The following is a 14,152-nucleotide window of genomic DNA, read 5'->3' on the forward strand; positions in this document are numbered from 1 at the left end:
ACTGTCCCACAACAGACCCCTTGTCCCCTGTAAGGGGTACCAGCTCCCCAGTTCGGACTGCAGTACCACACAGCCAGCTCTAAGCCGACCGCCAGCAATAGCACAAAGCCCAGTGTAAGCTTCTGCACCCCAGTGCAAAGGCTGAACGCGATTATTTTGACTTTGATGGATGAAGGAAGCATACACATTAAAAAAAAAAAGGAGAGTAGTATCTTCTCTTGGTACAGGCTAAATTCCATCTCAATTCAGGCATTACGTAGGATTGTCAATAAAGCAATGCTGCTTTTCTCCCGCCCAAACCCTCCCTACTTTCCTTCTTTGGCTGAGGCTACTCCAAACACTAATATAACAAGAAGTTCTGAAAACAATACTGAATGGAAAAAAGTTTTTAACCAGGAACATCCCCATATTGGAAGAGGAGAACAAAGGGGATTTTATCTTGCAGAAGATTCCAGCTTGCATGAAAAATAAGATACGGCAGAAGTAAAATAGAAAGGAGAAGTAGAGTTAATTAAAAAAAAAAAATATCCACGACTTTGAAAAAATCATGTTAAAAGGAGAATTGCACAAGTTGTTTACAGTACGGTCATAAAGCACTGGCTATTAACAATGACCTTCGAGATATATATAGACATATATATATATATATATATGCAGACAACTTAAGCGATTGATGAGTACCCTGGCCAATTTTAATACTTCACAAATTAAAACTTGTACCTTTTTGTCTCGTCTCTTCCCACTCCCTATCCCCGCTGAGGAAAAGTTAAAATCTCAGAATCATCTTTGCCAAAGAATTCCAAAAGCTTAGTGTTCAGATCTGGTAAGAAAACTTAGCTGTCTGATACCTAAAAGCATCAATTTAAGTGTTACGGCAATGAAACTGTCCTTCACAGCAAAATCCAACCGAAAAAGCACCAAACAATACGAAGCTGGTACATTTAACACACTTTCAAAGTATGGAAGTTAATTTGACTAAGAGCAGGATTAGACTAGACTTTTTCTAATCTAAAAGCCTACTAGATTAGAAAAAAATATTTAAATCATGCAAAACCTCAGAGAAATATAATATTAATAATTCAATTACATGCACAAAATTGAGACAGTTTATCCAACTTACTCAAAAGCACAACACATCTGTACATTTCACATACCATATATTCCTTCCCACTCTGAATCTTTAAATGGTGAAGAAAGAAAATAAGCAAGTCACCATATGTGCCAGTATCTCAAAAGACAAAAGTCTTCCAGTTAACAAGACAGTGGTGATTTTAGTAGTAGCACAGCTTTGATCTCTAAAGAAACGTCTAGAATAAAGCCTATTTTGAACTTTCTTAATGAAAACTCTTTCTCTTATTTGATCCGTATACTGCATCCATATAACACCAAGTATTTCAAATCAGATCAAATTAGGGTGAAAAGCCTTTCTTGGTTTTTTAAAAAAAAAACAGTCAAAATAGTTGGACTAAGGTAAGACTTTGCCATGTTGAAGGCAGCTAAACACACTTCAAATTTGATATTGCTACATTTTTACAATAAAGTTCCATCTTTGCTCAAAGTCCAGCAATCCTCTCTCAGATACACCCCCAGTAAAGACTCTATTTTTCTTTTTTATTCAAGAACACCGATACAGATCTAGAAATGTATTTGTAACATTCCACGAGCACAGAGGTGCAGTCATTAAATTGACAAACATGAATTGTCCGTTTTCTGCAGCCCTCAACTTCTACAGTTTGAAGTGGAGCTTGGATAACCCGTCAGAAGTTAAGTTTCTAATGGATTAGATGCCCACCTCCATTTAAATCACAAGTAAGTTACTCATCAGCCCTAAGAAAAGAAACAACAGGTCCACACATGAATCTTATTGATCATAAACAACATGATCAAAGAATTTATCTAGCCCAGTCTCTGACACTTTCCAAGGGGTATCTTCGATGCAGGATGAATGCAAGCTGTGCATCTTTTGGACTGTTCTTTCAGACCACAGCTCACTTCCTGGTAGTGCTGGATCACAGGTCTATCTTGTCACATTCAAGCCCTCTCATGTTGGGGGAAATAAAAATAATTTACTTTATTTTAATCAAAAAAACCCTTGCTGTTACTGAATAATGAATGAGTTTGGTCACATCACAAAAAAAAAAAAGCAGGTTTGGTCAACAGCTTGGCAAGTGGGTAAACATAGAGAGATACAGACACACACTGGAAAGCATTCAATTTTACAATTGCTGAATCTCACTCTATCCTTTCAGTTTATCCTAAAGCAGGCAGATTTTATCTGGGCCCATTCACATTTTGACCTGTGTTCTGTATTTCCACTAAGTAGGTGATTACTTCCACTTTTTGCCTTCCCCGGTTCCAGAATACACAACCCGTTCCCCCCCGCCGCTTCATCCTACCAGCTTTCCAAAGAGCAGTATCAGGCCCTCATGCCTGAATCAACTACTGAAATGCACCAGGTATTAACAGACACTTGTTATTAAAACTAGATTTCTCTTTCACCATTTACACTGCATTTAATCATTTGAGACTTTGGAGTCTCAAATACACTACACCATTTATGTGAGGGTCTCTAATCACCTTTAATCTTTTATTTCAACAGAAAAGACAGACTTATATAACTCTGCTCCCCGTTTGAACGTAAGGATGGACTACTCACATCTGTTTCATTAAGCAAGCCCTTGGCTGAACACGGTTCCTCTCCAAAATACTCTGATTTTCCTCAAAAGCCTCTTATAAACAATAGTAGGACTTCTGAAGAACTCACTGCTAACAAAACTCCTCCCTGTGTAGATACTCAACAGGAATGCCAAGTGCTCCAATGTTAGACAAAATTTCTTTACCACTTTCTTCTGCATCTATTTTTTGATGCTTGTCAAAGTGCTTCAACATTCAGATTCAGAAGGAACATGCTCAAAAGATCTGCTGGTAAGGATACAGGCACCCAAGCTATTTTCTCAGGTTAAAAATCAGGTCAGTAACGTTCTACATCATTTCTTAGAAAACTCAGCAAAACTGTGCTGAAACACTATGAACAGGGTACTTTAACTGCAGGGATTAACATTTTGACATCTTACAACCTTCTGTGGAATTCTGTGCTTTGGGTGCAGAATACACCAAACGGGCATCCAGGATTTTTATTTGACCACATTTCAACCAACACCTTTCTCTATTCTCTGTAAGAAACAACCTGTACTCCAGAAAAAGGACCGCACTACATAAGCAAGTCATTTTCCCTTCCTGATGCCTACTAAAGGCGAGACCAGAAAATGAAACAGCTTTAACCTGTCAAACTTTCCTCAACTCTTTGGAGGTAAGTTTGCCCTTTTAAAAACATGTGTTGAGAGACCCATCAAGGAACCTGCCAGGAAGTGCAAGAGGAACACTATGACCATTCATTCACACCAGCAAAGAGCGCTCATCTTCCAGCAGTCCACTACTGCCCCTAAAAAGGAAATTTAATAGGCAACCTTACTGAAGACCCACAAAAGAACCACAATTCTTCAGAGCTGGAATATTATTTTACGAAATCAACAGTATCCTAATTAAGAGTGGAGCTGAATGTTTCTAGTGCAGAACATGAATCCACTATCAGAATACTAAGAATCTGTTTAATTTCAGTCTGAAAAACAGAAACATCTCCAAACAGCAGGTTATTTTAGCTATAAATACCTTCTTTGCTACTAGGAGCCAAACTGAAGGAAGGTATACAAAAGACTTGGTTTGTTTAGGATAACTTCCCAAAGAACAGGACTCAATTGTTTTAACTTATCTTCAATTTCTAAAGATGAAAACAACTCGTATTTATGATGTTCATAGAACAGTGAAGTCTCTCGGTCTTCAGAATGTAAAACTAGTTTTTTTGTGAAATAATACAATCACTAACAATTGTTTAAAGATAGCTGTTCATTAACAAAGTGCCTGTGCTTTGCTTAAACAGATTACAAAAGGAAGTATGGTTGTCCGAACTAAAGCTAATCAGCCAGGTTTTCAGAGGACCTAGTAAATATAAGGAATCTAACCGCTGTTTGTGTGCACATGTATATGTACATATGTGTATACTTGCTGCTATGTTAAGGGGGGTGATGCACAGCCCTCTTGCTAGAAATTCTACTTAAGGCTGTCACCCTCAGCATCCAAAACCACAGGATATTTTAAGTCCTCTTGGAATCAGAATAAACAAGCTGAACTGCAAAAAAAAATCCAGCACTCTTATGATGGATAAATAGAATGCATAGAAACATTTTTAAGCAGTTCAACTAACCTCTGGCCTCTACACTTGCATATGCAGGCCTAACCGGCTCTCAAATCAAGACAGCTACTTAAAACCAAAACAAAACACCCACAAATCTTAAAGAATGCAATAGTTGAAAACCACTTCTGCATAAGCAAGTTGAAGAAGAACATCCCATCTGACTGCAGTTGCTAGAACTTACCTTCCAGAATTAATAAACAGCATGTCCATGTGAGATCTGAGCATTAAAGGATTCACGAAGAATGAGCAAAACTAGTTTTGCAAGTCATACTCATTAAGATCCTAATGACACAGCCACGAACCCTGCATGTGAGAAACCCTAAGAAATCTGAAGACACTAGATGCAAGACCGATTTTTCTCCAGGTTGTAAGTTAGGATCAAGCCTCCCACAGGAGAGGGGATCATCACAACAAAGGCCAAGCTACCCTGGAAACCACATCAGACAAGGCTGTAGCTAAACTACTTGTTCGAGAAATAGTTCCGCCATATACTTTTGCAAGTTAACCTTCATGCTGGGGACTAAAATGTGACTAAAATAACAGGAGAAATCACTTGCTTTTGCCAAACTGCAAAACAATACAAAGTCCCAACAATAGGCTGCTTTGTTTGTTGCCATGATCGCAACCTAGAAGCTCACTTAAGGTTAGAAAGGATATTTTCAGCCAAACCAGCCAGAGAAATCTAGTGAAGATACTAGAACATCTCCCAGAAACACTAGGTTCTTTTTCAATCACTTTCAAATTATGGCTTTTATTAATAAACTACCAGATTCTCAGTATCTCCTTTAGGTTAACCTAATGATATTTTTAGTGTTCAAATTCGCAGTGGGAAAGACAAATACTGCTTAACTAGAGGACTTTCTCAAGAGTGTTTTCAGTCTTTTGATCTCACACATTCATCAAGTGGCATTAATTTTGTCCAGTCTTTTGAGAGAGGGAGATGGAGCCCCCAAACAAAAGCACTCGTTTTGATTTGCTCTTCTTTCCAGATTCCTTCTGTTCTGCTCATTTTCTACATCCCTACTCCAAGCACTCAGGGAATCAAAGCACAGAAACCTCAGATTAAAAACAAATCATCTAATCCTGGGGACAAGTGGCCAACTACTGCTTAGAAATCTAAAGAAAGCATTCTCACAGGCGTTACAAGAAGCAATGGTACCTCCTAGATTTGTTAAATACTGTGAAGTCATTTTGACTACTGCAACCCTAGATGTAAGCATATCCCTCAGAGACTGACTGCCCTCATAACACTAGCCATCAGACACCTCCACTGACAATTTATAAAGCTAGCAATAAGTTTTAGGACACACCGGTCATCAGGTACATGAGGGAAACTGCAACTGATTTTCACTTTAAAAGTGCTTGAAAAGGGATCAGATTATTCAAATTCTCTTAGTGTCCGGAGTATCCTAGAAATAGTCTATCTCCATTGCAAAGCAAAGTTTGGTCCCCAAAAGTTAGGTCAGGTTAGAATAATTTTAGGGAACAACCTTTAATTAGGCTGCTGCAACTTTCTGCTGACAAAAGCTATGCTATGTTGTGAGTTGGGTTTTTTTCCAATTCAAAATGCAAAGAGCATCCAAAGCCTGAGTCCCTTGCCCCTTTTGCTTCCTCAGAATGGTCTCCTTTAAGACTGTATATAGCTTTACATCTAAACACCTGCAAATAAATGCTATTTTATCTAGCTCTTAAGTGTGTTAAAGCTGAAGTCTGAAAACTCCAATTTCAGCACACTACTACTAGTCTGAGTATGCACCTCTAATGATCAAACAGGATTTGTTTCAAAGCAGGGTTTTTACATCTTTTTGTCCCTGGCATTTTGAAACTGGCAAATAATTTTCAAATCCATTGCAAACACCTGAGTCACAAACTTTAGAAAGACTTAAATTAGTCAAGCTTTCACTATAAAAGTAACAAATGTAGTGGCACTATGTTCATCTAGTCTGGTTCCGAAACATGAACATTAAATATGTATTTTCCAACAATCGTATTTCAGAACTACAGAATGGAAAAATATTTTTGTCAAAGTCAAAATAGATAAATAAGTAAATCACCTGTAAATTTCTGGAGTAATGAATTAATAATTATACATTGATCAAAGCAGCAGAAAAAAATGTCATTTTAGCAAGTCTATTTCCTTCCATTCTCTCCCCTTTAATCCTCCCTCTATAACACATGTAATCTCATCTGGTCAATGAAATACCATTTAATTCAAATTAACTTTTCTAACTTTATATGTACAGAAAGAGTGGACCAAGCAACCCTCAACACCTGTAAGAATTATGAGCTCGTTTTCCATGTTCTGCTCCCCATCATCATGGTAAATTTCCAGACTTGTGAATATTTCACTAGGGTCAAAATTTACAGGTTGCCAGATCTGTGTGCAAGTTAGGTTCAGGAAAAAACTACACAAAGAAAGTACCTGCTGCCTCCAGTAAGGCTTCTAGTCTTGCTTGTGTTTCTGGATCCACAGTTCTCAAGTCCGCACCTTCTGCAGCACTCGATAAGAATAACTCCGACGTGGTTTTAAGTACTGGGTTGTCAAGATCTTCTTGGTCCAAAATAAATGATTCAACCTGTTGCCAAGTTAGAAAAATAATTTTACCATTTTTGAAGTTTTATATTAAATCTAAAATATTAGAAAAATCACAAAATAATTTAACTGTGCTGTCATAATCATGTTTTAACTGTACAGATTATAGGACACAACCGTAAAAATCATCTGGTCAACTCACTGAAAAGGTAGCTGAAATCACAAAACAAAAAAAGTCTACATGAAAAAGAATTTATTGTAAAAATTACAATTAACAAGATCTTAAACTATAGCAAGGGCAGCTCAGATTAAATATTGAAAAAACGTTACACGTGTTTGGACAGTTAACCACAAAAACAGACTGCCACAAGAGGCTGCAGCATCTCTGTCTCCAGAAGTCTGTCTACCTTGTTATTAAAAAAAGCCGCCAGTCATGACTTTGGTGTAGCTGAACCTATCTGAGAGCCAGAGGGGGATTGAATGGTTTCCCGAGATGCCTTTCAGTTCTATTTTTAAAGTAATTTCAACTAATGTAGCACAAGAATTTTGTTTGGTTTGAGTAGAAACACAATAGTTGACTAAATTCAAACCCAAAACATCTGTTTCCAAGCTGATGCTTAGTATTACCCCAGTCACTAATGTTTTCTAGACAAGAACAGATATGTAGAACAATTAGGCAAGCAGGTACTCCAACTGAGCAGCAATAACACTGTCCCACCAGCAGCCCACATGATCACCAAATACAAGCTCATGGAATTACTCAACATAACACACTAGTTTTATGACAGCTTGCCAGAGTAAACAAGGAGGATACCTGACTCATACTCTAACGAGAGCAGAACATTTCAGAATCTGTCCCAAGTTCAGACATAATTTCCTCTACTTTCAGTAATATTTTAAGATAAAACACACTATTTCATAATTAGATGTTATCTGTTCAACAGTATCGGTGCCTTAAATATGCCATAGAAATAAGACATGTTCGTTACACAACCATTGCTGCCCCTTCCCACTTCATGCCCCTGTCTCATCTTCCTTTCTCTGTTTTCCCCTAATACTTCCCCCTGTCTTACACCAGCAGTAAACTCTCATCATATTCAGCCCTATCACACAACACCCCACAAGACTTTAAGAAAGGGACAGTTTATACTTCAAAAAAATCAAATCAGGCCACCTGCAAACTCATTAAGTGCCCTATTGTGTGAAGAATGCTAACATGCGTCTGGAGAGTTACATAGAGCACTGCTATTCAAGAGCAACTTGTGTTAATTTCTCCCCCTTCTTGATATGTAAATGTTCTGTAACATTATCCCCTGGTGTCCAAGCCAATCCATGGGTGCCCAGCGAAATGCAGTGTTGACATATGAATACAACCGGCATCAGGGAGAAAGAGTGGCTTTTAGGAACACAGAACAAGAGTTCCACATCTCAGCGGATATGCATGATATTGGCTAGCTTACAGGTATTATATCTTGTATGCCAAGGCAAAAATATTAAAGCTAAGACAGCAGACTATGATTTAGGGCTTGAAGAAGCAAGATTTCTAGATTAGTCCAGACAACGGTCCTAAAATAAGAGAACTGTCACTGTGAGAAAGAGTTGAGCATTAAAGAAGCAGAAAATTAGTGATCTATACCAGTGATACATGTTTTTACTACAAAGAAGAGCTATTTACAACTCACAGCAAAATGTATACCTACAGTAAGACTCTGCTCTGCAGAACTCAAATTCCAGGTTATGTCCACCTAGCCAGCTTAAGGACTCCCTCCTGGCATAAGCTCTGATGCAAAACTGACTTCTGGAAAAATTCACCCTTATCTACAGAAGTACTTCAGGGTTTTTCATTTTCCCCCCCAAGACTACACAAGGCACTTTGCCTGACCAATATATTAGAAATATTATTCCTATTGGAACAATGTTTGTGTGACCTGGTGACCAGTAGAAAATCCCACTGTGTGCTTAAGTGACTAATCACTACATATAGTTGAGAACTACATACAAGAAATTTTATTACATGCTAATGGACTTTTTTTTCCCTTTTTTTTTCAATTACACCACTAAATTTAACACCAGTCCTCCCTTTTGAAGACATACCAAAAGGGGTAAAAATGCTACCCACCACTGAAGCAACTGCGCTTATGAACAACAAATTCTGCAGAAACGTTCAAAGTGCCTTCTGGCAAGCCTTAACTTTCAGCCTCAGGAACAGCCTGACAACACCCAGGCAAAGGTAAGCACATCAGCCTTGCATCAACCTTCCAGAAGCTGTCCCACCGCAAGTTTTAAGACATCATTTTTTTTCATTTACACTTCAGTAAAGATATGGACCATTTTCTCCTCAACTGCTGCCACCCCAAGCTCACTTGTATGTATTTACAGGACATCACCTGCAACAATACACCTCTTGCACCTAAATCGGTGTTAATTCATCATTCACAAATACTCCATGGAGGAACTTCTCTCTCTCTCCCCAATAGGAAGTACGTTTTGCTTACAGGAACCTCTAAAAAAGTCTGTCTTTTTAACATTGATTATGCAAACACTACTTATTAAAGTGAATTACAGATACAGCTTCTACTTAGGGTACAAGCTGGCTAGTATTAGTGCAGCCTGTTCTTCTTAGCACTCTTTTCAACTCCTACTGCCTTTCAGCTCTTCTTTAGGTTTGCAACTGTATTTCCAGAGAACCTCGCACATTTAAAGTCTCACACAAAAATCGTGTTTCATATACAGTATTTTCATCTTAGTTTTATATCACAGCAAGAAAAAGTAGCTGCTTTCATTATTTCTGCACGTCCAGCATCAAGTTTTACTTTTTGTTTTGATTTTTTAGTAAGAGCGTAATAACATACCTACAATACAAATATAACTTGAGTGTGAAAATACTGAAAATCCATATGCAAAATGTTAAAATAGCTGTACCATTGCCAGTCTCCCAGAACAAGTTTCAATGCATTTTCAAGTCAGAACGTCTGATATTTCTGTAAATCGATGCAGTTTCTCACACACTAAGACAAGGCTAGAGGGGATGAACAGTTGGATACTGTATCACTAATAGCAGAGTAAGAAACTACCTAATCAACCAGATGTCTTTTGTGAATTGAAGTGACCTGCAATGATCACATAATAATAATAATTTAAAAAAAAAAAACCAAACTATCCCAAATATATCAAACAAATTTTACTTTTTAAACAAAAAATAAACTTCGTTAAAGAAAACCAAACCAAACCAAAATCCACGAGATTTCATGTTAGCATTCCTGGAAGACTTAATACACTGCTCATGTTGCAAAATTGAGGCACTCTGCTTTATCCTAATCAGATCTGTAGTGAAGTGATAGAGTAACCAGTCACTGTGCTATTTTTGGATTATTTTGTGAGCTGCTTTGGGCAGTTAATAAGCATCTTACTTGGTAAGGCTCATCAGGAACACATGGATTCAAGACATTATTCTAACTGCCAAAACAATTGCAACTAGGAATAATTCCCAATTGAAAATGAGAAAAGCTGCTAGCTGCATGGAACCTGAAGACAGGGTGCCGAACATCAGCGTACTTAACTACATTGTCGCGTTTCACGCTCATCCACGGGAATGATGGACCTTTCCTGAAGTTCTGCCAAGGACTGCAGCAGCCTCACAGCTCTGCAGATCCAGTTACACCACTGGTTCCTCCCTCCATAGCAGCTACATTCACAGCTATTTGGACTCAACTACATCAGTATTTATACATTAATACCATGATCGAGTTTACCTCAGGTCAGGGATATGTAACAGCAACTTTGCAAGCACTAACATCACAACACTAGAAATTCTTGCAAGATTGGCAATGACATACAGAATTAGAAACACATTTCTAATATTAAGTCTAAACTGATCTTTCCTATGTTGCATTACTGCAAAAAAAGTACTTTTCCCAGAATAGCCCGGACCTGCTCACAAATAGCCCGTTACTGACACAGCTACAGACAATGGAAAAGCTTCTTGTTGTAGCTGTACCAGCACCGTTCTCTCCTCCTCCTACTGCAGGCGAGGGCCGCAGCAGAGACAGCTCGTTCTACCTTCTCCTTCCAGTTCTGCCAAACTAGTACTTCTAGGAAGACTATCTTTACAAAAAGTGCTGATAGGGAAGAGAAAGCTTCTATTAAATCATTTCCTTGAACTTGCATTTTCCAGATACACCCCAAGCTGTGAACACTTTTCTGGGGTAACAATACTCCTTCCTCTGTGTTAGTGGAGCATCTACAAATAACAAGGACCCGAGCCCTTGACTAGGGCTCCTAAACTCCTATTGATTATGCAAATAATTGACTACCTGATTTTCTCCTTTGTGTTAGGTAACCCTTCCTAATTATTTCTATAACAGTTCCATTTTGACTTATGTCTAAATACATCTGAATATATGCAGAGGGACCCTGGCTTCCTTAAGGCTAATATAGGCCTGTAGATCAGGCTGAAAGTTCATGCCTATGAAGTTGAAAAAGATCATCTACATTTAAAGTATTTTCATTCCATAATTAACAAGATGTGCAACACTGTATTAGGATCACATTAAGAAGATATTGTGGTTTTGACTGATAAACCTAACCTCTGACAGTTTACATTGTCATGTCCTTTATTACATTGAATGCCAATATCTGATTACTACTTGTAATCCTGCTCTAAAAGTTTTGGGGAATACTGAGAGAACATCAGATACCGTAACACTAAGTTAAGATTGAAAATGAGTTCACATTTCAAATTTGACATCATACCCCTTTAAATTCCACATATAAAGAATGTCAGCTTCGAAACTATTAAAAATAATTATTCCGAGGAGAAAGTAAAGGGAAGGACTTTGTCACTGACATGGCATTCTTCAGAGCTTCCTGTGACAAGAGCACCGCTACACCCCTGGTGCAGACTCTTCACACCTGCAAAAGGCCTGGCGTTGGTCTACCTTTAGATGTACTTTTCAACACTGCCCCCCCCAACCCAGCCATGCCAGTCAAATATTTTTGCACCTACTTAAGGTATCCTCCTGGCATCACTATTTCAGTTTCCAGAGATGGGGTAGAGGAAGAGGGAAAACCACACACAAATACAGGTATTTTCACAAAACCTTTCAGTGGGATCTCAGTACATTACCCTTCCTTGGCACTTCAAAGCTAGAGAAAGAAAAGAAACATTTCAGAGAAGTACTTCAGAGTCAGTACATAGGAACAACATATAATTAATGTAAATAATAATTCAGGCATAATTAATGACGTAAGACTATACCCACTCTGTTAGGCTTGAACTGTAATTTCTGAAGACAGTTTATTCAATAAAAAAAAAGTTTCAGCCCAAGAAGACAGAAGGCACTAAGATCTGTGAATCGCCAAGAGATCATCTTCCAGTGCTGGCCCTACGGATCCTGTGATTACAAAGCATCCTAACATCCCTAAAGGGGAGTTACAGGGTGCTTGGGGACATCGCCACCTCAATAGAGAAAGCATAAAGTAGCTGAAGCATCATTTGCAGTCATTGCTCATCTTGTGACAAGTCAGGCAGCTATCAGACCCTTTCATGGCTTGATTTAACACATGGGGTGGGAGGGAGCAAATAATTTTCTACCACTTTACTGAATTTCATGGACTTGCAAAGGGGTCTGCTAAGCTGGAACATCATTCTTCTGGAATAGCAAACCATTAGATCAGCTCAGCTCCCTATGAGGCTACAAACCCGACCGACCACCTGCCCCCACATTTAAGCAGAGCTGTTGGTACCTGCATACTGCCTCAGCTTAGCAGTCTACAACAACAGTTTTATAGGCAGTAAATTAGATTGGGAGGGTGGGGGAGAGGAGGGGTGCAAATCTATTTAGCTCCAATTACAATAGGAAGTTGACTAACTTGAGGCAGGATTATCTAAAGGACAGCCTTTATTCCAATATATATTAAGCAATCATCAGAAAAGGAAACAAGCAGCTATAGGATCTGGGCTGTAGTGTGTTCATTTCAAAACACAGGTTCATTTTGCAAATGCTGCTATAGATACAGTATAAATAAAGATGGACTCAACTTTATGCTTTGTCATGGAGACAAGGAAAGTGCCTCTCACACACCGTGTGGTCCTGAAGTCTGACATTCAGGTGTAAAACTGTGCCGTATGTTCTTGATGTGTTAGCACACACTCAAATTGATCTCAGCATTTACTTAAGCTGACTACAACAATGGGTGAGACAACCAGCAATGAGAGACGCCTGACATTTATATGGCAGCTCCTCTCTGCTCAGTCCGGCCCCATCACAGGATCTCAAGCCTGGCCTCCGAAGCCACTAGTCAGTTCTCAAAATTATGGCTAGTATTTGAAACATGCAGATAAAACAATAAATCAGAATTAATGTTTTATGGGACTAGTCTTCCATCCCAGAGATGGTTGATCCTGGGTTTTCCATTTTCTTGCACCAATACTAAACGCAAAAGCAGGCATTCATGAGCAAGTGTCTGTCAAATGGTTCACGTAAATTTGACCACTTACCTAATTCCTCTCTTAAGTAATCAACTGACACTAGATATCCTTATGCCAATGTAAGTCGTTTTGAATATGACAAACTACACCTTATCGTACGCCTCTGGACAGAGCTGTATGATTTATGGTTGTTCTACAAACAAGAAATCTCCAATTCATTTTTATTAAAACACTGTTCCACAACAATAAGCCCAAGATGTAACTGCACCCCCAGTTAACCCTCAAAAAAACTAAGCCACAAAAAACACAGGTTGAGTCCTCTTGGTACAAGATGCTGACAACACTAAAGAGTTTCTCTGTAAAGCAGAAAAGAAAGCATTACTCATTGAAGTCATTACTGCAAAAAACAAAACAAAACTGTTAAAAAACAGCCTGCAGCCATCACATATTCAATGTCTGATAAAGAAAAATAATAATTACTAAGTCTTCCTGATGTACAAGAGAATCTTTTGCAGCAAGGAGCTGCCATTTACAGAACTGGAATTGACAACCAAAGTATACTCAAAATTCACATGAAACCCAGTAAATCAAGTGCCTGTTCTTGACATGTACAGTCTTCATACTGAAGAAAACCATTGTATGGAGACCAGTAAACCTTACTACAATAAGCATCACTTACACTAAGCACTCCTTATTTTCACGTATTCTATCTCAGTCCACTCTAAATCGTGTTTTCCGTGCTCCATCTTCTCCACATGCTTTAAGATTCCCTCCTGCCCCCTGTTTTTTTTCTATCTAATAATCCTGCAGAAAGAGCCCCTCTTCTTTCCTCACCTCAAACCAAGAAACAGCAGGTGTAACTCAATATTCTGATTTATTAGAATATAAACCAGGATTGTTGCATCAATTTAGCCAGGGCTTTCAGGGTGAGATCCTT

The 14,152-nt window shown here is 38.5% G+C and overlaps 1 protein-coding gene across 23 annotated transcripts in view; it reads right to left on the bottom strand.

Annotated features, from left to right (window-relative positions):
* Positions 1–14,152, bottom strand: part of ANKHD1 (ankyrin repeat and KH domain containing 1) — a 120,833-nt gene that overhangs the window by 98,517 nt on the left and 8,164 nt on the right. For all 23 annotated transcript variants that reach the window (XR_012675867.1, XM_075163949.1, XM_075163936.1 and 20 more), the window contains exon 2: positions 6,675–6,828. Coding sequence is in view for 22 of the 23 variants with exons in the window: in XM_075163949.1 (XP_075020050.1) it covers positions 6,675–6,828 (154 nt within the window). In the remaining variant the exon portion in view is untranslated. The remainder of the gene's footprint in view (positions 1–6,674; positions 6,829–14,152) is intronic.

The sequence above is a fragment of the Calonectris borealis genome, chromosome 15 (assembly GCF_964195595.1).
Source record: "Calonectris borealis chromosome 15, bCalBor7.hap1.2, whole genome shotgun sequence".
Lineage (NCBI taxonomy): Eukaryota > Metazoa > Chordata > Aves > Procellariiformes > Procellariidae > Calonectris > Calonectris borealis.